The sequence below is a fragment of the Clupea harengus genome, chromosome 19, assembly GCF_900700415.2.
Source record: "Clupea harengus chromosome 19, Ch_v2.0.2, whole genome shotgun sequence".
NCBI classification, from domain to species: domain Eukaryota; kingdom Metazoa; phylum Chordata; class Actinopteri; order Clupeiformes; family Clupeidae; genus Clupea; species Clupea harengus.
Window position 1 is genome coordinate 25,359,367 of NC_045170.1, and position 24,889 is coordinate 25,384,255.

At 43.6% G+C, this 24,889-nt stretch overlaps 2 protein-coding genes across 5 annotated transcripts in view; both read right to left on the reverse strand.

The window, feature by feature from the left end:
• Positions 1–21: 21 nt before the first annotated feature.
• On the reverse strand, positions 22–24,153 carry fam91a1 (family with sequence similarity 91 member A1). The gene is made up of 24 exons (XM_012836056.3): positions 23,806–24,153; positions 23,109–23,193; positions 22,775–22,926; positions 21,543–21,600; positions 19,337–19,404; positions 18,998–19,111; positions 17,096–17,186; positions 16,550–16,612; positions 15,456–15,562; positions 15,242–15,280; positions 12,693–12,805; positions 11,535–11,644; positions 10,297–10,406; positions 9,043–9,129; positions 8,078–8,207; positions 5,982–6,130; positions 5,156–5,290; positions 4,710–4,823; positions 4,223–4,295; positions 3,600–3,746; positions 2,625–2,732; positions 2,177–2,300; positions 1,124–1,193; positions 22–555 (listed from the first exon to the last, which is right to left on the reverse strand). The coding sequence occupies exons 1-24, from the start codon at positions 23,875–23,877 to the stop codon at positions 370–372; spliced, it is 2,505 nt and encodes an 834-aa protein (XP_012691510.1). The 5' UTR covers positions 23,878–24,153; the 3' UTR covers positions 22–369.
• spire1a (spire-type actin nucleation factor 1a) overlaps positions 14,567–24,889 on the reverse strand; it is a 57,947-nt gene continuing 47,624 nt past the window's right edge. For all 4 annotated transcript variants that reach the window (XR_004165894.2, XR_004165893.2, XR_004165892.2 and 1 more), the window contains one exon: positions 14,567–14,582. The gene's annotated coding sequence lies outside the window, so the exon portion shown is untranslated. The remainder of the gene's footprint in view (positions 14,583–24,889) is intronic.

The window sequence follows — 24,889 nt, forward strand, 5'->3', positions numbered from 1 at the left end:
GAGAGAGAAAGGGAGAGAGAGAGAGAGCGAGAGAAAGAGAGACAGAGAGAGAGAGAGAGAATGAGACAGAGAGAGAGAGAGAGAGGGAAAGAGAGAGAGAGAAAGGGGCTGGTCTGAGTAAGTATGGCTCAGGAGGGGCTGTGCGTTCCTCGGGTCCCTTTCTGAGAAATGCCTCCAGATATGACATCAGCGGCATCGCCGGTGGCAACAACAGCACCAATTGGCCAAGGGATGGAGCTGAACTAAACCCAGTGTTGCCATGACAACCTATTCAAGACATAAGTGATCAATAACGGACTGACCATGGGGAGGTGGGTGTGTAGGGAGGGGCCTAAAGAGTGAGCAGGCGGGGTCAAGGGGGCGTGGTTTCTATGTGGGTACGTCCCTCTGTAGGGCGGAGATGTGCAAAGAGGGTGGGGCCCGGCCGCTCCAGAGCTTCAGCTGGCCATCCTTGAAGAGCAGGTTCAGGGCGGGGAGCGGGACCCCCGCCTCGGCCGGCGGCTGGCTCAGGGGACCAGTCACCCCACTGTCAGGGTCCGCTGGCACCGCCACGTCCTGAGACACCGGCCAGAGGAGAAAGGTGAGGTGGGATCACAAACACACAACAGTCATGCCGTGGGTCACATGATCACCCCAATGACCACAGGAAGAGGATTGAGTGCACATTTGATAGTGCTGATGAGACTATGATGACAAACACACACACACATCTGTACTATACACATTCTTTATTTAGAGTTCTGCTTTGAAACCTTAGCTAGAAGGTCATTCCCAACCTTAGGGTTGCATGCCTTAGGGCCTCTACCTCTATGGTTTTAGTGAAAGTCCTGAGGATTCGCAGCAGAACCACAGAAATCCCTTTAAAGCCAAATGATCTGTTGTTGAGCCCTTTGATATACTGTATGTTTCAGCTTGCGGGTGTCAGATAGAAGCTTTAGAAAGGGTGCTATGTGGGTATCAGATGGGATAAATAAATGACACTTCTCCAGGTCAGAGGTGCATTCACTAATATGTATAAGGACACTGATCATGAATGATGAGGGGGAAAGACATCTACTGTGAGCTCCGACAGATGAAGCTGATTTATACAGTGGAGGCACAAAGTGTCACGGAAGGTTCTTACCTGGAATGACTGGACGAAGCTTAACACTTTCAGAGACAGCTTCCGGCTGGAGTGGAGCAGTTCCTGCAGACTGTGGAAATAAAACAATATTAATAAATAATAATAATAATAATACATTGTCAACGGTTTTTGATAAATATGTACTAACAAATAACACATAAGTTATGAATTACTTATTGTTTGACAACAAATTGATTATAATCAACTAAAACATTAAATAACGTCAACCTATACCTAAATAATAACTTCTAACATAACAGAATCTTCAGAGGAGTAGTACGTCCCCATGAATACCATTTTAGATTCTCAGATAGCCATCTCCATGGGATATATTCAAGCACATTTAACTACATTAAATGAATGCTGCTACATTCAATTGATTATGTGAAATTACACAGGTTACAATTTGCAAACACCATTTTTATATAATAACAAAATGGATACAGCAAGAAAAACAGCACAGAGAATTGGACAACCAATTTGACGTTAATCCAGCTGACGTTAATCATACTGCCGTATTGCACAACCTACTGAACTATTACTGCCCAACATCTTTTTCCAGATGTACCAGCTCCTCTCTACTGGCCATGCTAACAAGTGGCCTTGCTTCAATGCGCCTATCGGTCTTGGATGGTCAAAAGACTGCCTGTGTGCAGATCAACTTCTGTTTTTACTTAATAGTAGTAAAAGTAGTAGTAATAGTAACAGTAGTAGTAGTAGTAGTAGTAGTAGTAGTAGTAGCAGTAGTAGTAGTAGTAGTAATAGCAGTAGCAGTAGTAGTAGTAGTAGCAGCAGTAGCAGTAGTACTGTAGTAGTAGTAGTAGTAGTAGCAGTAGTAGTAGTAGTAGTATAGCTGTAGCAGTAGTAGTAGTAGTAATAGTTATAGTTTTAGTAGCAGCAGTAGTAGCAGTAACAGTAGTAGTAGTAGTAGTAGTAGTAGTAGTAGTAGTAGTAGTAGCAGTAGTGGTAGTAGTGGTAGTAGTAGCAGTAGTAGCAGTAGTAGTAGCAGTAGTAGTAGTAGTAGTAGTAGTAGTGGGGTGTTGAGGGTGTTACCTGTCTCTGCTGCAGAGTTTATGAGCAGCGATCTTCTGGCAGATGTGGCGGTTAAGCTCCGAGCTGAAGAGTGGCATCCCAAAGCAGAGCTCCAGAGGCACCCACTCGTCCTCACTTGATGATGCTGACAGTATGGCACACAAATATGACATCAGCTGCCCACTCTCATTGCCACGTTAAAGATCCACTCATTCTTTTATTCTATAAACTGGTTGTTAGATTCATGTAATATTCACAATTGAATGAAAATGCCGGCTTTGCAGTGATAAGAGATATGTTTATGCATTGTCGGAGATTCCTGTTTTGTGGGTACACGTTGCAGGAACATTGGACAGGTCACTACCTCTCTCAAATGCAGAAAGATGCACATAAATACCAAATCATCATTCTGCCTACTGCATGGTTTTCACCCAGAATGCCTCACGTTTGGATGGGTGCGTTCCATTACCTTCAGCACACGGCTTCTTGCCTCCTTCCCCATTGTTGTCTTCAGTCACCAGCTCAAAGGACTCTGTGCTACCGTTAGCATCAAAGCCACCACCCAGCCCCAATTCAACTGAAGGACACACACGCATACGCCACACACACACACACACACACACACACCCACACACACACACACACACACACAGTCAGAAATAGGCTCACAGATGCATACACACACCACGCCAGAGACGAAGAGCATTCTGCTAACTTGATCAACCTACCAATCAATGGTCTCTGAGAAGCACAATTACAAGAGGTTATTGAATAAAGGAACAAGATGTGCTTCTATAAAAAGTTTGGCAGGAGGGTAGAGATTAGCATCAGCTGTCTTCAGTGTAATCCAATAGCCTTAAGGCAAGGCTAATTACTTATTTACTGGCATTTGAAAGGTCCTTTTAAAGCGGCCTTCTCTACACATTTGTTTCTCCTCTGAGATGTGAGACACAAAAGGTTAAAGTAACACTATGCAACAATTTGACACTTTTTGAGGTATGGTTTTACAGGCAACTAGTTTTGGTACCATCCTCAAATTCATTTTGATAGCATATGGTCATGTGAAGGACAGATAAACACTTGTGCCTTCCCCACTAGCCTTCCAGGATATGCCCTATGTAGTTCTGTGTAACGGGCTGGTACACCCTGCAAAAATGGAAGAAAAGCTTTCATTGCCAGCTAAACTGCTAAAAGACACCAGTTAGTGTGTTGGCAAGTTTCTATCAGTGTCAGCTGGACTGTTGGTGGTGTTTGCAAGTTATTGTAGTTAGTTTACTAGTTTTGGACGAGAAACTCCGTATTGCTGCTTTAATCATTAACGACTCACTCTGAACTAAAACCCTAGATCTGACGATTCAAGGAGGGTGATCAACCCGGACTGGTGCGTGACGTGACCTCACAAATGGATACTGCGGATCACCACCCGGTCCCCACGTTCACTCACCCCGTCCGTCAGAGACGTCGCTGTTCCTGCGCCGGTGGCGGTTGCTGTGGTTAAGCATGGTGATGTAGCCGCACTGGTGCTCCAGGTCCACATGCTCACGCAGGCTCTTCAGCGCTCCATGCACCCCCATGTTGGAGTAGGAGAACTCTGCAAACAGACCGCGGCGTATTTTAGACACAGATGGGAAAGACTGGAGCGCAGCGAGGAGGAGGACGAGAGATGGAGAAACACAGACGCTGGTGGAGACACATTCAGCCCCCGTGTGGTCTGCTGGCACTCTGCCCCAGATGAGTAAGAGCCGACTCACCGAGCTCACTATCTACCATCAGATATGATGAAGGGGATCTCCTCTGCTGCTGGGTTTACACATCGGAGACCTTCTGTTATTGAATCAGATTTGAAGCTCATGGAACCAGCCATGGTCACTCTTGTTGTGAAGGAATAATAGGATGTCATTGAGAATATGATGGTGTGTGTGTGTGTGTATGGTCGTGACATGTGAGCATCTCTGGATGTGTATATGTGTAGTAGTGATTGAGCAGGACTGTTGATGTGTGTGTTTAAGTACAAATAATAATAATAATAATAATAATAATAATAATGATAATAACAAGGCTACACACCTCCTTTGAGCTCCTCCTCATCAAAGGGGAAGGGGATGTGAACGGTCTCTCCATGGCCATGCATACCATGACCCTACAGACACAGAGAGGTCACACTAAGGTCACAAAGAGGTCAGAGAGGGAGAAGTCTCACTACATCAAAGCTAAGCTAGGGTCAAGTCACAATAGTTCCAGACTCCCAGACGGACATGCTGAATATCTGAGAGAATTGTCTGCTGCCAGTGACAGGCCACATACAATACAATACTGGAAAGTCTTTTTTTTGTGTCTGTGCTGTCTCGCCTGACTGCATCTTACTGGAAAACATAAGCTACCATTATTGGTGAGATCCTCCTTAAAATATTATGAGTTGGGCATGTAGGGTACTTGTCGTGAAATAGACGTTATCCTTATAATTGAATGGTAAAACGACAAGAAAATATAAATGAAACAATCAAGGCCCATAGCGGATGCAGTCTAAGGACGGTGTGCATGATTCTCTCCCTACCTGGATGAGGACAGCCGAGTGAGTAAGGGCATCATTGAGCATTGTCAGCACATTAGAGGTCGGCACCACACCGGGGTCATGACCCCAGGAAGTAATTAGCAGCCGGTCATACACCTGAAAGAGCGGGAGAGCATGACACAGACTGCAAATATGCAGGGGTATGGAAGAATCATCAGTGCAAGGTTTCGTCTTGTGGTCCAGACAGTTTTGACCATCACCCACAAACACACACACACACACACATATCCATCCTTGCACATACAGTGCCACACACTCATATTCTCTCACTCTGTCTCTCAGTTACACACAGACACAGACACGCACACGCGCGCGCACGCACACACACACACACACACACACACACACACACACACACACACACACACACACACACACACACACACACACACACACACACACACACACACACACACATCTAGACGAACCTGAAAGATGTCTGGTAGTTTCCTGAGCCTGGAACCCTTTGACAGCAGTAGAGAGGGCGGACCCTGGCCAGTCACATGGTACAGGTAGAGCTTGAACCAGATGGAGCTGACCTCTGGGATGGCAGGACCAATGTGCTGGGGAAGAGAGAGGGATAGAGGAACACAGAGGGAGGAGAGGAATAGAGAGGGAGGAGAGAGGGATAGAGGAATACAGAGGGAGGAGAGAGAGACAGAGGGAAGAGAGGGATAGAGGAATACAGAGGGAGGAGGGGAGGAGAGAGAAACACAGAGAGAGGAGAGCAGTAAAGTAGAGGACAAGAGGGGAAAAAGGGAAAGAACAGATCATGACTCAAACTCTCACAACAGGGTCAATGCAGCTGTGGTCAGAAGGATGGGGGGTTACAGAGACCAAACACACACTAACACAAACACACTCGAACACACACTAACACACACACACAAACACACTCGAACACACACTAACACAAACTAACAGACACACACAAACACACACAAACACACACACATTCACACTCGAACACACACTAACACAAACTAACACACACACAAACACACTCGAACACACACTAACACACACTAACACACACTAACACACACTAACACACACTAACACACACAAGAACACAATATGCTGAGGAGAGCTAGGAAAAAGTTGGGAGCTCAAACACCACCTCCTACCTGAATCTGACTCTCTCAGGTGTGAAGGCGTGTGTGTGTGTGTGTGTGTGTGTGTGTGTGTGTGTTTGCGTGTGTGTGTGTGTGCGTGTGGACAGGTGCAGTTATAGAACGCGGCCGGAGGGGGTACCTGCGGTGTGCAGCTGCTGATTGGCCGGATCTCGTTGCTAAGCGGGGCCATGGAGACGAGCAGCCTGTAGTTCTTGTTGAGCACACGGCTGCAGGTGGCCGGGTCCAAACCCAACAGACTCTCACAGCGCAGCAGGTCCAGAGGAAGACCTGAGAGAGGGAGGGGAGAGAAAGAGAGGGAGGGAGAGAGAGAGAGAGAGGGAGGGAGGGAGGGAGAGAGAGAAAGAGAGAGAGAGCACAGGTTATACAGGTGACAGGTGTATGTGCACGTTCAAGGCCTGATGAATAGAGGCAGATATTACACACAGGTGTGTTTTGTGCATAAGGGAGTGTATGGTGAGTGTTGATATCTAGTTTAAAAGCCTACAGACTCTAGTCCAAGAAATGTGCCTCATTTGCTAGCACTGGACGGAGGGCCAGTAAAGAGGCAGATAGGGCCAGTGTGTGTTTGTGTGTGTGTGTGTGTGTGTGTGTGTGTGGAGGGGAGAGTATGAGTATGTGTGAGAAAGTGTCTACATAAGTGAGACTATTTGTGAGTGCATGTGCATGAGTAAGTGTGAGACACTCTGACCAAACGGAAGAGTGACAGAACTCCGTACATGTCGGAGTGAGTGAGGGAGGGAGTGAGTGAGAGAGGGGGAGAGAGGGGGGGGGGGGGGGGGGGGGGGGGGGGACATATGTTTATGCTCATTTCTGTGAATCAATTAGAGCTGTTCAAAAACGACTCAGTGTTTGTTTGTGTTTGCCTTCACTCTGAATACATAATACCATTGCAGAAGTCAAATTGCCAAAAAGATGACAGTTGTTCCCTTCTGTGTAAGGGTAAATAGATAGATAGATAGATAGATAGATAGATACACTTTTATTAATCCCCTAAGGGAAATTCAGGTGTAATAGCAGCAAGGTAATAGGAATCAAGTATATACGTACATACCATTTTTAATACATTAATACCAATTTGAATACGATTTTTTTTTCAATAAAATCTGTAAAGTCTGTAAAGTCTGTCTGTCTGTCTGTCTGTCTGTCTGTCTGTCTGTCTGTCTGTCTGTCTGTCTGTCTGTCTGTCTGTCTGTCTGTCTGTCTGTCTGTCACTATCATTGCCTCCACCATGCTTGGCAGATGCTGTCAAGCACTCCTCCAGCATCTTTTCATTTGGTCTGCGCCTCACAAATGCTCTCCTTTGTGATCCGAACACCTCAAACGTGTTTGATTTGTTTGTCCACAACACAATCTTCCTCTGTCTAGTGTCTGTGTTCTTCTACCCATCTTAATCTTTTCTTTTTCTTCGCCACTTTGCAACAGCATCCTGGACTCTCCTCTTCACTGTTGATGTTGAGGCTGGTGTTTTACGGGGACTGTTTAATGAAGATGCCAGTTGAGGACCCGAGAGGCATCTGTTCCTCGACCCAGACGCTCTAATGTGTTTGTGCTCTTGCTCAGTTGGGGCCCGGGGCCTCCCACACGTCTTTCTATTCTGGTTAGAGCCTGTTTGCGCTGCTCTGTGAAGGGAGTAGTTCACAGCGCTGTACGAGATCTTCAGTTTCTTGGCAATTTCTCGCATGGAATAGCCCTCATTAGTCAGAACAAAAACAGACTGACAAGTTTCAGAAGAAAGTTCTTCGTTTCTGGCCATTTTGTGTCTGTAATTGAACCCACAATTGCTGATGCTCCAGATATTTGACTAGTCTAAAGAAGGACAGTTGTACTGCTTCTTTAATCAGTTCTCAGCTGTGCTGACATAATTGCAAAAGGGTTTCGCTTTTGATCAAAATTGATTTTAAAATTATAAACTTGCAATAGAAAACACAAGCTGCCACTGGAACACATTAAAGTCAGCCGTTCCCAGCTACGGTAGTCATTTCCAACATATAATAGCGTCTACACTGTATTTCTGATCAATTTGTTTTTTTAATGGACAGAAAAAATTGCTTTTCTTTCAAAAACAAGGAAAAAGTGACATAGTGTATATGTATAGGTTTAATGAATATGTGTGTGCGTCTCTGTGTGTGTGTGTGTGTGTGTGTGTGTGTGTCTCTCTCTCTCTGTGTGTGTGTGTGTGTGTGTGTGTGTGTGTGTGTGTATGCATGATTTTACCTATGTTGGTTACGTCAGGTCCCTGATCGGAGGTGAGCTCCTTGTTGTAGCGCAGAAAGAGGATGGTATTCCTGAGGGTCAGGGCATGGTCAAAGTAGCGCTGGGCCTCCCCCTCTGCAGTGCTCTCAACCTGCACACACACACACACATCAGATTACACAGAGCAAATAGCATACATACACATTCATGAATGAGATCCAAGGACATTCATGCACATACCAACACACATACCAACACACACACACACACACACACACACACACACACACACACACACACACACACACACACACACACACACACACACACACACACACACACACGAGTGCTAGGGTGCTAGTACTGCAAGTGAGTGCATTTCTGTGTCAATGTGAGAAGCTGCTCACGTGCACACATCCCCTGGCTGCTCACGTGCACACATCCCCTGGCTGCTCACGTGCACACATCCTCTGGCTGCTCACATGCACACATCCCCCTGGCTGCTCACGTGCACACATCCCCCTGGCTGCTCACGTGCACACATCCTCTGGCTGCTCACGTGCACACATCCCCTGGCTGCTCACGTGCACACATCCCCCTGGCTGCTCACGTGCACACATCCCCCTGGCTGCTCACTTGCACACATCCCCCTGGCTGCTCACGTGCACACATCCCCCTGGCTGCTCACGTGCACACATCCCCCTGGCTGCTCACGTGCACACATCCCCCTGGCTGCTCACGTGCACACATCCCCCTGGCTGCTCACGTGCACACATCCCCCTGGCTGCTCACGTGCACACATCCCCCTGGCTGCTCACGTGCACACATCCCCCTGGCTGCTCACGTGCACACATCCCCTGGCATTACGGGCACCCATAACCCCCCCAACCCCCCGCCCGCCAGACCACCCTCTCTGGATCTCATTCCACTGATTGCTCTGATAGGCTGGAATCTCCCGTTCCTATGGTGACTGCTGTGAGTGTTACCTTCTCCAGCTCCATCAGGAAACTGTCCAGGGTCTCATCTGAAAGTTTGCCCACCTCAAACATGGTAACGGCATGGCTCTTCAGGTTCTACACATAACACACACACACACACACACACACACACACACACACAGATGAACTGAAAGAACGAACAGTAGAACAATAATCACAGACAAACACGCGTATATATTCTCTCCCTCTGTCTCTCTCCATCTCTCATTAAATCACACTAACTTTTGTTTGTCATGCATGTACTCACACATAAACAACAACAAACATGTACACAATACATACAAATATACAAATACATATCCATGTATAGAAATTAGTGCTGTTAAACGATTAAAATATTGAATCGCGATTAATCGCATTTATGTCATAGTTAACTCAAAATGAATCTAATTTTTAGAATCTATTCTAAATGTCCCTTCATTTATTTATTTTTTCCATCATTTTATTTTTATTTTAATGCCCTTATCAACATGGAAAAGTGGATTGGCTTGCTTTATGCAAATGTTTTATTTGATTGAAAACCAACATTGCCAAACAGGCTCCAAAAATCAAATTATAAAGTGCTCATTTCAGGTAAACAAGGACTCAGTTAAAGTTCTCAGTGCAGTTAAACCATGGCTTACTATTTTCTTTTTTTCAAGTTTGCTGGGAACATAGCAGTCAGGCCTCTTATTTCAGAAACAATGAACCGTAACAGTACCTTACAATAAAAGGTAAGCCTACTACTTCTTTGCTTTCAGCCAGCTGCCTGTTGACATTTTCAGACAACAGTGAAGCTCGCTTCTTTGCACAACACAACTTTTAAACTTTTAACTTTCCATTCAGAAGCTTTTTATCATCCATTTCGCCGTATCGCGCTCACCATTCACTCAAACCGTAACGTTAGCCTACTACACAGTTTGCGAGGCCAAAAAGAACGTTAATAAAAAAAAAATATATATCTCGTGTTAATCTCGCGATAAAAAAAATGACGCCGTTAAAATGGGTTTGCGTTAACGCCGTTAATAACGCGTTTAACTGACAGCACTAATAGAAATATAAAAATACATATGAAGATCAACTGCTAGTACACACACACACACAATCTGTCTCACACAGACACAGCCCCCCTTACCGGTGAGAGGTTTCCCATCATAAGGAAAGATCACACACACACACACACACACACACACACACACACACACACACACACACACACACACACACACACACACACACACACACACACACAACCCCCCTCACCGGTGACAGGTTTCCCATCATGAGGAAAGCGGTGAGAGTGGAGTCAAACAGGAAGGCGATGCGCTTAGAAGGGGCTGCTGGGATACTCAGACTGCTCACACTGGCTGTGTCTGAGCATGGGAGAAATCACAGACACACACGAGAGAAATCACAGACACACACAGGAGTAAGCAGACACACATGGGAGAAATCACAGACACACACGGGAGAAATCACAGACACACACGGGAGAAATCACAGACACACACGAGAGAAATCACAGACACACATGAGAGAAATCACAGACACACACGGGAGAAATCACAGACACACGAGAGTAATCACAGACACACATGAGAGAAATCACACACACACGGGAGAAATCACAGACACACACGGGAGAAATCACAGACACACACGAGAGAAATCACAGACACACATGGGAGAAATCACAGACACACACGGGAGAAATCATAGACACACATGGGAGAAATCACAGACACACACACACACACACACACACACAGGAGAGAGCACAGACACACAGGAGAAATCACAGACACACACGGGAGAAATCACAGACACACACGGGAGAAATCACAGACACACACATGAGAGAAATCACAGACACACATGAGAGAAATCACAGACACACACGGGAGAAATCATAGACACACACGGGAGAAATCACAGACACACACAGGAGAGAAATCACAGACACACATGGGAGAAAGAACAGACACACACAGGAGAAATCACAGACACACACGGGAGAAATCACAGACACACACGGGAGAAATCACAGACACACATGGGAGAAATCACAGACACACAGGAGAAATCACAGACACACACGGGAGAGAGCACAGACACACACACACACACACACAGGAGAAATCACAGACACACACACACACACACACACAGGAGAAAGAACAGACACACAGGAGAGAATATTAATAGTGATGCAGAGAGAAAGCAAAACACACACCCAATATTACATTAACACACAAAACCCCATGTCACATAAAACCACACACACAGACATATCTACTAACAATCTATGTACACGCATATATACTCAAAAACACACATTTTATTAAGCCTACCCTGTGCTACCTACAGAGTCAGCTAAACCTTTTCCATTTACACAGTATTAAAAGATAAAACACTCTTATTTTCCCCAAATACATGTCTATGAATGCACTGCTAATTTGGTTTATTCAAATCCTTCCTTTGTCCCTGGTAGGCTACCGTACCCTGGTCCTCCAGACTGGTGGTGTCTGTGTCAGTGGCTGAGGAGCCTGCCTCCATCACTGGGCTACCACCCTCCCACGACAGGAGCATCTTCTGGGGGTCCATGGTGCTCCTGTCACACACACACACACACACACACACACACACACACACACACACACACACACACACACACACACACACACACACACACACACACACACACACACACACACACACACACACACACACACACACACACACAGTAAGAACTAGACAATGAACCATAACAAAATACAGCACCAAGGTCAAGAGTGAAATGGTAATGCACTAACAAAGCCGTGAATGTTTTGAGCTCCAGGTCACACGCTGCACTGTGAAGCACAAAACCACATATTTCACAGTGCTAGTGACTGGGTGACTTCAGTCTTAAAACAGCATATTTCACAGTGCTAGTAACTGGGTGACTTCAGTCTTAAAACCACATATTTCACAGTGCTAGTGACTGGGTGACTTCAGTCTTAAAACAGCATATTTCACAGTGCTAGTGACTGGGTGACTTCAGTCTTAAAACCACATATTTCACAGTGCTAGTGACTGGGTGACTTCAGTCTTAAAACCACATATTTCACAGTGCTAGTGACTGGGTGACTTCAGTCTTAAAACAGCATATTTCACAGTGCTAGTGACTGGGTGACTTCAGTCTTAAAACCACATATTTCACAGTGCTAGTGACTGGGTGACTTCAGTCTTAAAACAGCATATTTCACAGTGCTAGTGACTGGGTGACTTCAGTCTTAAAACAGCATATTTCACAGTGCTTGTGACTGGATGACTTCAGTCTTAAAACAGCATATTTCACAGTGCTAGTGACTGGGTGACTTCAGTCTTAAAACAGCATATTTCACAGTGCTAGTGACTGGGTGACTTCAGTCTTAAAACAGCATATTTCACAGTGCTGGTGACTGGATGACTTCAGTCTTAAAACAGCATATTTCACAGTGCTAGTGACTGGATGACTTCAGTCTTAAAACAGCATATTTCACAGTGCTAGTGACTGGATGACTTCAGTCTTAAAACAGCATATTTCACAGTGCTCGTGACTGGATGACGTCAGTCTTAAAACGATTGAGATCTGACAGGCATCTACATGTTGGAGTGTAGTGGAGACAGAGGCGTACTTCAGTCGGTTGACAGAGGGGGCGCTCTTCCAGGAGAGGTGAAGCTGTTCTGGACTGATCACCTGGCCCTTCTTAAAGGCAAAACCCAGGCGGCAGTACATGGACACGGCATTCTGGGAAAAGTCAAAGAGAACACGGAAAACTTTTAGTCAGGACTACTGCGATGTTGTACCTCACTAATATGAGGTTGAAGGTCATCAATGTTCAATGCAGTCAACAAATGAGTCACATAGCATGACGCAGCTTGTCCGTCTGTACCTGCAGAAGCTCCCACCTCTAAGAAAGCAATCAGACACTATTGACTTTTTCAGAATCATAGATGGACTAGTGGTTGCAGCTTGTTATTCGAGGCACACGTTGGCGGTCTTGAGAAGGCAAAGTGTCCTCTCAGTCCAAAATACAAAAAATTACGAGATGGCTGAAGATTTTAACTGTATGTGTTCTGCTTAACGGTACAAACCACAGCTTCTCTTATTAACAAGAAAAATTCATCTGGGTTATGAATCTTGTTTAATTACAAATATTTAATTAAATAATTGAATAATTACTGCATCGTAAGATAAGTATTTTTCCAATATTCCTATGCATCCGATTGTTTCAGAACTTTTTTAACACGTGATTACATTTTGCAATGGCAGCAGATGCATAAAAACACCTGAAACAGAGAATCAAGATATTTGTCTTAGAACTATATTACTATATTACTATATTACTAGAGATATTTTGGCAACAAAAACTTGAGATAAATGGTTGGACCACTAAACTTGAAAATGAGTCTTAGGATACACATCATTTCCAAATCAGTAATTGTATTGTTAACATTTATTCTAATGTATTTACAAAGGCAAAATAAGTGATTTGTCTGCCCTTAGGGGACTAAGGCCTGTTAGACTTTTTTAGGTAGTCTGACATGCCTTGATGTTTTTGTATATTTCCTCTAACTAAAAAACATTGATGCACAAGTGGCATATATGTAGAAGATTAAAAGTTTTGGGGGGTGTTCTTTTTATGATTCTAGGACACACATTTGCGGAGCTTTAAAGGCATATTGACAACAAGAACAACCTGACCTCCCATCAGTGGGATATAGACCTCTAAGGGTTTATAATGATAAAAATAAGTAAATAACAAACTGAAATATATCACTTGCATACGTTTTCAAACCCCGGTACTTTTGACTACCAGATTAAGGCAGATGACAAATTATACAAATACTATAAGGAGATACTCTCACTTCAGAAGGCTGTTATTTATTAATTAAGTATTAATGTATAAGAGTTGAACACATATGCAACAGGATATTTTAGTTTTAATTAATTTTGAATTTTAGTAGACAAATAACAAGAAATATACTACAGCATTTTAGAACTTAAGAAATATACTCCAACATGTGTTCACAATGACAATACTGACTGGGAAAATATGTTTAAGTATCTTTTGTAGAAGAGAAAATGGTGAAGACTTTCAGGGAGGCGTAATACTTTTGCAAGTTCACTGTACATCTCAGCCATTCTTTCAATCATTCAAAATACACGACTGTGTCTTCCCACTCCTGGAAGGTGAACTAGACCCTTGAGAAGATGGAAGTATGCTGGCAAAGGCACCCCATCATGGGGGAACAGGCGGGAGGAGGCTCATCCTTCAGTCCAACAGAGGAAAGCCCAGTGAAATGAGGTCAGCCCAAATGGAATTTAGGTTCAACATTCAAAATCAGACGGCTCTCAGTCAGGGGGCTCGCCAGAGGAAGAGGTGACCGAATACTGAGTGAGTGTGAGAGTGAGTGTGTGTGTGTGTGTGTGTGAGTGTGTGTGTGTTCATACGTCTGTGCTCTGGGTGCAGTGTGTGGTTGTGTGTGCATACATGAATGCATGTATATGTGTGTGTGTGTGTGTGTGTGTGTGTGTGTGTGTGTGTGAATGAAGTTTAAGGGCTATGTACACATGTATTTAAGTTTGAGTAAGGGTGTTTTTTTTGGGAGTGTGTGTTCTGATGGAGGAGGGGAGGACAGTGAGGTTAACTAAAATGATATTATTTTCCCCATTTCATTCCGTTACAAAAAATACAGGCTGGGTTAATGGCATTAGTACACAGCTGTAAATTGAATACTGCACTCTGCCAATCTCAAAGCCATGAGCGTCGAGACACCCAACATAAATTCAGTTAAAACATGAATACATTTGGGGATTTTTTAATTAAATGTCCAATGACACACTCATTGTAGCCTCTCCCTTATATTTGGCAACTCTATGGTTAAAGGGAACGGAGAGAAACTGTATTGTGTTGTTGAGTGTGAGGACAGCATGTAAGCGGCACTCGGAGCGTGAGCACACACTCAACCACCATTCAGCGCAGAAAGGCATCAGCGCGTCGAGGGATTTGGGGGAAATTGCCTCTCCATTTGTCTGTCTGTGCCACTGCAGCACACACTGCAGTCGGGATTCAGAGCTTTTCAGGACCTAAGTGAGCACCATCATTTCTCGCCTGACAGCTATGGAGATACAAGAGGGGGAGGCTTCTTTTTTTTTTTTTTTGCTCATTTCAAAACTCACCTTCACAAGCCCCAAGTCAATCTCAAGAACATTCGCCAGCTAAAATGGGAAAGAAGGAAAAAAAAAAAAGACTCAGAAACTGGCTGCCTGAAAGAAATAAGAGTACCTCACCTGTTTAACAGCATAGTATTGATAGAATATTGATAGAATGAAGTTATTATTTAATCTGCATTGCTGTAAATATATACTGAAAATCATGCGAGTTGAAGTGCACCTCGGACACGTTGGTCTGCTCATCGATGGACACAAAGATTTTGTAGAGAAGCGTCTCGAAATAATCCCCCTGCACCCGGTTCATCACGAACCCTTCCAGAGGGGGCACTACACATGGAGCAGAACCGTGGAGAACGTAAGAAGCAGAGCAAGAAAGAGAACAAGAGAGCACAGAACAAATAAGAGAGAGAGAGAGGGAGAGAGGGATAGAAAGAAAGCAAGACCGAAGGGAAGAGGAAAGAGAGGACAGAACCCAATGTGACACAGAAACAGAGAGAATAATTATTTGCAAAAACAACCCTGTAATGACAACCCTCTCACAATGTTGTCTCTGCTGCCTTCCAAATGGATTTGTGATCATCCCATTATCCCCCTCAGATCACCCCCACTCCAAAGGCCCCATTACGCCCGCCCGCCCCCCCACAGCCCCCCATAGACCCCCCACAGCCCCCCAACAACCCCCCATAGGCCTGAGGATAAACAGAGTAAATATAAGCTGGTGTTTGTGAGGAGGGTAGAAAATGGCCCAGGATGGACAGACAGACAGAGAGAGAGAGAGAGAGTAAGCAGCAGGGCTGACTTCTCCACTGGCTGTACTAGTGGTACCAACTTTCACAGTTTGGTCAAACCAGCACATGATTTGGACACACCCTTTATTTGGTACAGCATGGTATTAATGAATGACCTTAATTTGCATATCCTAGTTTTGCACTGACGTAAAGATTGACAGTGACAATGCCCAATTCACATAAAATGTTTTACATTTTTCATACTTATTTTTGTTTGTATAGAACTTTTTGTGTTAAATATATTGTATATACTGTATATATTTGGTCATTCACACACAGCTCATTGTGTGTGTTTTTGTAAGAGGGAGTTAATCTATGTTATAGGTTGGGTTTGACTTTTTTTCTCATTTTGATGCCATTTTATTCCCCTAAGTTGTGTGACTCTCATCTAACTGCTGAAGAGAAGTGGCGAGGGCCTCAGTGTTTCAGGTGAGGCGTGATGTCATGTGATGTCATGTGATGTCATGTCATGTCATGTCATGTCATGTGATGCCATGTCATGTGTTTAGAAGGCAGGAACATGCACCTGATATACAGCTGTCATCTGATATGGGCACGTCCAGGTAGATGTAGCCACGGTTGTACAAGCCTGTAAGATGGACAAGAGGACATGGAAAACTGAGAGAGCTTCATCTGGGAGACTAAAAACTCAATGAGTTTAAGACAAAAATCACACTTGACAGAGCATTTTTGACAAGCGTAAGCAGCACCTAATATATGTAAGACTAACATAACAGACTAAAACAATTTCGACTAAATGAACCTAAATGAGGCAGACATGATCATCAAACCAGATATTCAGTATACACTTCACCTACTCTTCATCTTCATCGAGATCTATGTGTCAGGACTGTAAATGAGTTGCTTGATAAATCTCTTAATGATGAGGACTATACAGAGCACGCTGCCTGAGGTCTAGAACTTCATCACTTCAAACATGGAATCCAGATTCTCCCTCAGAGCCCCGGCAGCCCCACTGGTCATCAATGCCTCTCCCAGGCTGCCTGTGCTTCCAGACGAGGAGCTGCCAGGAGGTCCCTCCAGGGCAGACACACATACACCGAACACTTACTCAGAACCACATTGTACTCCATCGACCCAGCGAGCTGGGGACCTGCATCGATCATCTTATCTATGGCCTTCTTCTCGCCCGGTGAGCAAATCTGCAATCAAAACGGCACACAGATGCCGTCATTCGCAAGTACAACATGGAAAATATGACACGCCATGATCAATTGTCGGTCCTGAAAATGAACAAAGATTACCAGCAATTTTTACTCATTCACGTAGCAGAGAATGCTTTAAAAATTAATCCATCCACTGGTTTTGTGTTCGCCCTTTTTATCTTGATGTATTATGTGTAAGGGGCATCCAAGTCCCACTACACTAACACACACACACACTGGCCTCCTCCCAGAGAGTCAGGTTGATGGCCTTAAAAAGCATCTCTAAAATGACAAGCTACATGCTCTCAAGGATAATGGGCTTTCATATCAGCTAATTCCCCTTCACTTTTAGTCTTACAAAGACCTGAATAGATTTCAGCAGCAGCAGTGAAGGTAAATGCTCATTATCAACAGACTTCACTGGGAATTGAACCAATGATTGTTGGTATTACTAGTATTGCACTATTATGAACAAAGGTAGTGTTCTTCAAGTACCAAAGCTGTCTCTTGTTGTTATTGTTGCTCCAAGGTTATATCACCGCAACAGCACTTATAATACCACAGAGCTAAAGGCATCATGCCATTAGGTAATATGGGTGGCCCCAAGATAATAGTGTTCTCTTTTTTCCCTTCAAAATGTCCACAATGTAAAGTTTGGTCAAAATGTGTTTCATATGTACAATATGTAAGTTGTTTCAAAAACTAACTAGAATAGCACCAGAATGTTATATATATGTATATATATATATATATATATTAAACGATGTAATTTCAAAAACACCTATGCTCGGTGTTGCTAAGATATACACTGAAGTTTGCATGCTAAACAGCTAGCCCCGGCCTGTCCCCTCTCATGTTACCACTTTGTACCTCAAGAGGTGCTAGTGAGTCAATGTATTAAAAACAGCAAAGCCAGGCAAGGACACGGTCACTGGCATAAGCCCACAGTCAGGAACGCTGTTTTTAATGGCTACAATCTCATTTCGGAGGCTAAAATAATGATATTTCAAGTGATTGTTAATTTGTAGAGAAATGGAATGCTCCATTTTTTTTCAAACTACAGAGCCTCAATCCATTTTTAGAGCGCTGGATTTAATTTACAAACAGACCCAAGTAAGCATGGCTATCCTGTAGTTACAAGTAGCTCAGTACAGCTTACACAGCCTGAAAACTAGAAGTGTGAAGCTTCACTGGCCTCTCAATTTAATTACGATTACGATTACAATTACGATTACGATTCAAAGGGTAACTAACGGGTCATTATAAAATGATTCTCAATGCATCAGGATGCATTTTGTCCTTTTTTTGTATTCATAAATAGAAGCAATCAGATTTGATCTCTAATTCCCCCTTAAAAACGTATAATTCAACGGCTATTTTTAAAATTTAGAAAGACACATTATATGAAAAACTGTCTCCTTTTTTCAAAGACTACCCAGCAGTAGGCCTATGCCTATATACTAAATATTTGATAGCCTTCTGGACTGGATTGTAAATACAATTTCTGTAAAAATGTAATTAATTAGGATATTAGATTCATCATGCATTTTCATTCATAATTACACCTGAATTACACCCCAGTGAAATGGGTTTTAATGAGCTGTTTAAATTCATTATGCTGGCTGCACATTCTTCAATTATGTTGTTTAAAAATGTTTTATTGATTGATATGATTATTTAACTTTCCTGATTGTAGAATCACGATGCAACACTTCCCCAGCAGCCCTACAGAGAACAATCTGAGTCACACTCACTTATGAATGCTAATCTCTGTGAGCTTTAAGAGCCAGTTCTACAGGAGCCCCTACCCTCATGTCATCCTCGGTGATGTAGCCGGTCTGCACCACCCACCATGGCTCCACCGTGATCTCCACAGGTTTGGAAGGCAGGAGGTCACGTGCTGTTTTCCTGCGGAAGAATTTCTGCGGCAGAGAGGCAGACACTATGAATCAGGTGAAAGCCAAACGCATGCTTACAAACACCAAGCCCTTTTCACTTGATACGTTCTTGGCAAGCCGTCGGCACGGTGCTCAAAATATCTTCAGACACTCTGGCTACCATGTTGCTATAGTAACTATAAAAGGAACACACTGGTTTGGCTCAAGCATGGGGGAAACTTTTTGTATGATGATGAAAGCTTTCCTTACTTTGGAGGACCTGCACTGGTTCATCAGGTCGATATACTGGTTCCTACCGATGCCCAGAAGCCTAAGACCTGCAGAAGGAAGAGTAACACGGCCATGAGCAAATGAATACATAACAACAGTATGGCATCAGCCACAAGTTGAAGGTGGGACAGGAAACACTGCCTTCAAATAATATACAAAACCGTCTTGGGTCCTATTTTCAAACGATGCAACTACACTCACCAATGCAAAATAAGCATCCTGAACCTTTTTAAAAAATTAAACACAACACAAGCATATTGCAGTTTCACAAATTCCAATTCATCTAGAGAGTCATTTCATGCAGGAAAGTGTTAAAAGTTAAAAGTGTAAAATGTCATGGTGTCAGTTGCACATCGGCACATGCCATGTAGCACTGCACACACACACACACACACACACACACACACACACACACACACACACACACACACACACACACACACACACACACACACACACACACACACACACACACACACACACACACTAAACATTCTCTAGGTATTGTTTTACCACTCAGAAGAATGACTACCATGTGTGACAGCTCTCTCTAACCTTGGCTACAGGAATAGGACACACACACTGCGCTCTGGGAATGGCCCTCCGTGGCTGATGAGTATGTGGGACTCTGGGACAGTGCCCCATCCTCCACCCTTTGTGCTAACCCCATTCCCCATTCCCCATTCCCCCTTCACCCCACAACAAAGATGTCGGGGGCCTGTGCCTCTCCTCAAAAACACAAGCTCTCTCTCTCTCTCTCTCTCTCTCTCTCTCTCTCTCTCTCTCTCTCTCTCTCTCTCTCTCTCTCTCTCTCTCTCTCTCTCCCACACTCATACTCTCTCTCTCTTCCTCACAAAGGTTCTCTGTCACACACACAAGGTCTTGCTGAAACACAAACGGACCAACACACACACTCTCCTCTGTAGGTGTTGACCTCTGGGCTCTGGGCCAGGGGAGCCAGGGTGCCAAACCTGTTGGGCTTACAGCAGAGCTCCCCACCTTTCACTAAGAGATTAGAGCTGATGACCACACACATGAACAAACACAAACACAAACACAAACACAAACAGACACAAAGCTGTCTCTAGCTACACACATGAACAAACACAAACACAAACAGACACAAGGCTGTCTCTAGCTACACACATGAACAATCACAAACACAAACACAAACAGACACAAGGCTGTCTCTAGCTACACACATGAACAAACACAAACAGACACAAGGCTGTCTCTAGCTACACACATGAACAGAAAATACGTACTAGCGTGCACCATCATGCATGCCTACACCCACACACACATAACAAGGATATAGAAGCCATCTTTTACATGCATCACCAGAAGCGCACACACACACACACGCACACAGACACACACACACACACACACACACGGCCCTAATGCCCTCCGTGGCCGGTACACAGCGGGGCATTCTGGCACTAGGGGATTAACATATGGCCGTAGGCTCCACAGACTGAGGGCATGGTCTCTCGATCAAATCTGCCCTCACACAGGGCACATAGCCATGAATTCCTCTACACCTTCACATCACCTTAAACCCATGTGAGGACATAACCAAGTCAAGAACTTTTACTGCAAAATGCAATCAGACCAATTAGGTGGGACAGCAATTCAATTAGGTGGGACAGCAATTCAAATCTAAGCAATGAGGAAAAGAAGTCCCATTTAAGTCATATTACACAAAGAGGGAGCAATGTTATCATTATTATCAGCACAACAGACATGACTACAAGTTTGTGATGTCAACATGTCCATTGCCAAAGAGCTAAGCTATTCTGATAGTCAGTGGAGGACAACAACCTTGTGATGCTTTGATCCATCAATTCTATGAACATTCCTTTGAGACAACAAATTGTTTATAAATCTGACTCTGCCAACTTAAATTTGAAATTCAACAAAAGTGTTAGCTCTTGCAAGGCAGCACACAAACTGATGGGAGTGTGATCTACCAGAAAGCTATCCCACCGCTCTTCTACTATGGAACACCACTCTCTCACCTCTGGTGCAATCAAACAATAATCTGCAACATGACATGAAAAACAGTCATTTCATTTGTGTGTGTGTGTGTGTGTGTGTGTGTGTGTGTGTGTGTGTGTGTGTGTGTGAATATATATGAGTTGGTGTGTGTGGACAAGCTGATGCAAAAGTTCAGCTGACTTACAATCGGCTGCAGTGAAGTTGGGCAGGGAGTCATAACTCTTCTCAACGTTCATGATATCCTAAAGAGAGAGAGAGAAAAAGAGAGAGAGAGAGAGAGAGAGAGAGAGAAAGAAAGAGAGAGAGAGAGAGAGAGAGAGAGAGAGAGAGGTGAAAAAGAAGCACATTCAAACAGCACTGCGGGTTGAGCTCAGGCACGGCATAAATGTACTGTGATGCCTTTGCGGGAGACAGAGGGGACTGGACATTAATGCAAATCTGTCTGCCACTCACAGTAGGTGACCTCTCCTTAGTACCACCGCAAAGGCCTCCAAAAGAGCCAAGGGGAGGTTATCATAAAAAGCACTCAGTACGTACAGAACAATACACTTAAAAGCCCTTTATATTTGGTATTTTTCCACCACGCACCACTGCTACAAGGAGAAGAGTGCTACCGCTTTGCCATATCATCACCAATAGAGGACGTGGCCTGTGCCTAATATGGCACTACAATTAGAAGAAAAACTCAATCTTTGGTCTTATTTTTGCTTCTATTAACATTCCAAATATACACTTTTGACAAACACTTTCGATATTGTTGTGATGAAACACAGTTTCCTGGTGTAATTTTCAATTGTATTTACACACTGCACATGTAAGGTTGAAAGGTATTAGGCTTATATATTCTAGAACCCCCAAATATTCTGATCTGTTATCCCTCAAAATGCAACAGTAGACATACTAGCAAATGAGAGTCCGAGACAGTTACAAGGACACATTCCTCAAGGTGCAACATCACAACAAGATCATATGTCTAGAGTTCTAAGTCTGTCCCCAGAATAACAGCACCATTCTAGCAGAGCAGGACAGACACACAAGGAAGCTTTATCGCTAAACAGCCTTTTCAAATAACCAAGGGAAAACAAATAAACCAGCGCCTGGCAACATAAGTCCAAATAATCAGATCCCAGGCCCAGACCTAACAGAATAACCATAATGTGTTTCATGAATCACCCATGTCTTCATATTTCACAGTATTTCTGAGATCTGGGTTGGCCAAAGTTAGCTCAGAAGTATATGCCAAGTTCTGTGTGCATACTGACAAAGTCCCTTTTCATAAACACATAAAATCTCTTCTGTCTCCAAGTGTACTTTTCACAATGCCCTAGAGATGATGCCAAAACATGTTCAAAACTGTCCAGGGAATAAAACTGGATTGTATTACATGACACCAAAGTGTGGAGAAGTGTGTAGTACCTCCATGATACCAATGTAGTAAGAGAAAGGCGTGACCCTCAAGCCCTTGACCATGATGTCAGACAGGTGGAAGGGGTATAGCATCAGGTGATCACGACTGTACTTAAGCAGCTCCTCATAATATTTCCGTTCATCCTTCTTCACATGCCGCACTGAAATGATACACGAACAAATGATTATCATTCATGCCATGCCATATTTGAAGTGTTGTAAAAAGGAACCCTTTACGCCAAACATTTTAATCTCCATAACCTTCACAATATTCTGCATCTAAGCAACATACATTAGCGTACAGTGCACCTGTCAGCTGTGAAACAGCTGGACACATCCTCACCTAGGTTATTGCGGAAGCGTAACTGGTTACGGATGCTGTACAGCAGAACATGTTTCTCGTACTCCCTCTGGGAATTTCCAAGGCTCTTTACAATGAAAAGGCAAAAAAAGTGAATTCATTAAAACAAATTATCTGTAAGATCTTTGACACAAATAAGACAAAAATATGTATCTCCACGTTACCGACCCTCTGAGACAATTTAGCACATATTGGAGAGCACCTCGGTAAGCCGTTTCATTAAGGGGCTACGGTGGCTAATCTAGCTAACTCCAGAGCCTCAGTCGGATTTGATGTGGTGGGATTCTACCGACCGTCAGCAAATGCACATTTCCTGAAAACAGTCGATTTCTTATTAAAGACGCAGGGCTGCACCAACTTACGCTGCAGTTATGGTGTATGCTCTAAGTTAGCTAGCTAGCTACTCATTGTAAGCTGCCTTAACTAGCTTTTAACGGGCTAACCAAGGAGCTAGCTGATAAAAAGAAAGGGCCACTGCAAAGGAATTCTTGTATGCGTTTCTTTGCATTAGCTATAGGATGAATGAAATCAAGCAAAATAGTGATGTGGTTGGTGAAATCACCCCAGCCGAACAGATGTGCTGTCAAGCAAATGTTAACATTAAGGCTCGGGAGAGGGGACTTTGACAGATGCAAATTACCCTTACCCATAGGCTACGACATTTACAAACGGACTGTACCTGTTTGACATTTGCGGGTAGCTTGTTCCACGGATAATTTTGTCTGATGTGAAATTCCACGTCCGTATTCATTGCTAGAATCTGGATCCACGATTATGTAAATGGATTGCAACGGGCTTTTGGGTAAGTCCAAGGTGACTATACCCCCCGATAATTAAAACTAGAAATTGACAGCAATGTAAAAGTTCGAATTTGCCTCTATCTTAATATTATTTTCCTCTTTCCTATTAATATCCACTTCCTTGTTGTATTTTCGAGCGACCGTTCGTCACGCTCTCGGCTATGTTCGTCACTTCCGTTGTAGGCGTGACCGACCACTATGACTGGCAGGTCCCCAGTGGGTTAAGAGGTAAGAATATGATTACCCTCTATGATGGTAAGTGCCAACAAAGCCTTACCAAAATGTCTACTAACTTACTAAACACAAATAAGAGTCTCTGCCATTTCCTGTCATATCAAACACCTGGGGGAATATGGTGGAAAGTTGCTGATTCATTATCTTAATAATCTCCATTCTATGGAAGTATGCAAAAGGATAATGCTTTCAAAATGTAATGTGTTGTCACATCTTCTAGTTGAAAACGTTTTATGCCCAGAGTCACTTAAGACCATATACATTTACAATTATTTTTTAATTGACATCAAGGTCAAGAACAGTTTGTTTGTGTACATTTTAGACTGTACTGATGGGATTTTCTTTTGCTGTACACCCTTGATGAAAAGTCTTTACATTTTGATCATGAGCAAACAGTGCTGACACTTCTAACTGTAGACTTTATGGAGATGTAGTGACACAAAATTTATGAGGCGTTTAGATTTGCCATGAAATTCTTGGAGGGGAAGGACAAGGGTCATGTTAATCTTAAAGATAACAGATGCATGCCACGGCTGCTGGTTGCCAATATGTGTAGTATTGGGTTGCAGTCCCCATGTTAGAGGTCTGTGCTTATGCCAAGCTGATAACTGGTTAGTTGACATCACATCCCTATGCTGCGGCGATATTCAATCTATCCAGATGCATATCTCCTTTCCTTTCCTCCTGCTACAAAGCAAACATGACAGTAATTCATCTTCACTCTCACTG

What these genes read in the sequence shown, in the direction of transcription:
- fam91a1 (XM_012836056.3), bottom strand. Translation starts at nt 23,877, where the DNA reads ATGAATACGGACGTGGAATTTCACATCAGACAAAATTATCCGTGGAAC. An exon ending in TTGACTTGGGGCTTGTGAAG is followed by an intron (nt 12,806 to 15,241) that starts GTGAGTTTTGAA and finishes GACTTTTCCCAG; the next exon opens with AATGCCGTGTCCATGTACTG. An exon ending in ACTCGGCTGTCCTCATCCAG is followed by an intron (nt 4,296 to 4,709) that starts GTAGGGAGAGAA and finishes CTGTGTCTGTAG; the next exon opens with GGTCATGGTATGCATGGCCA.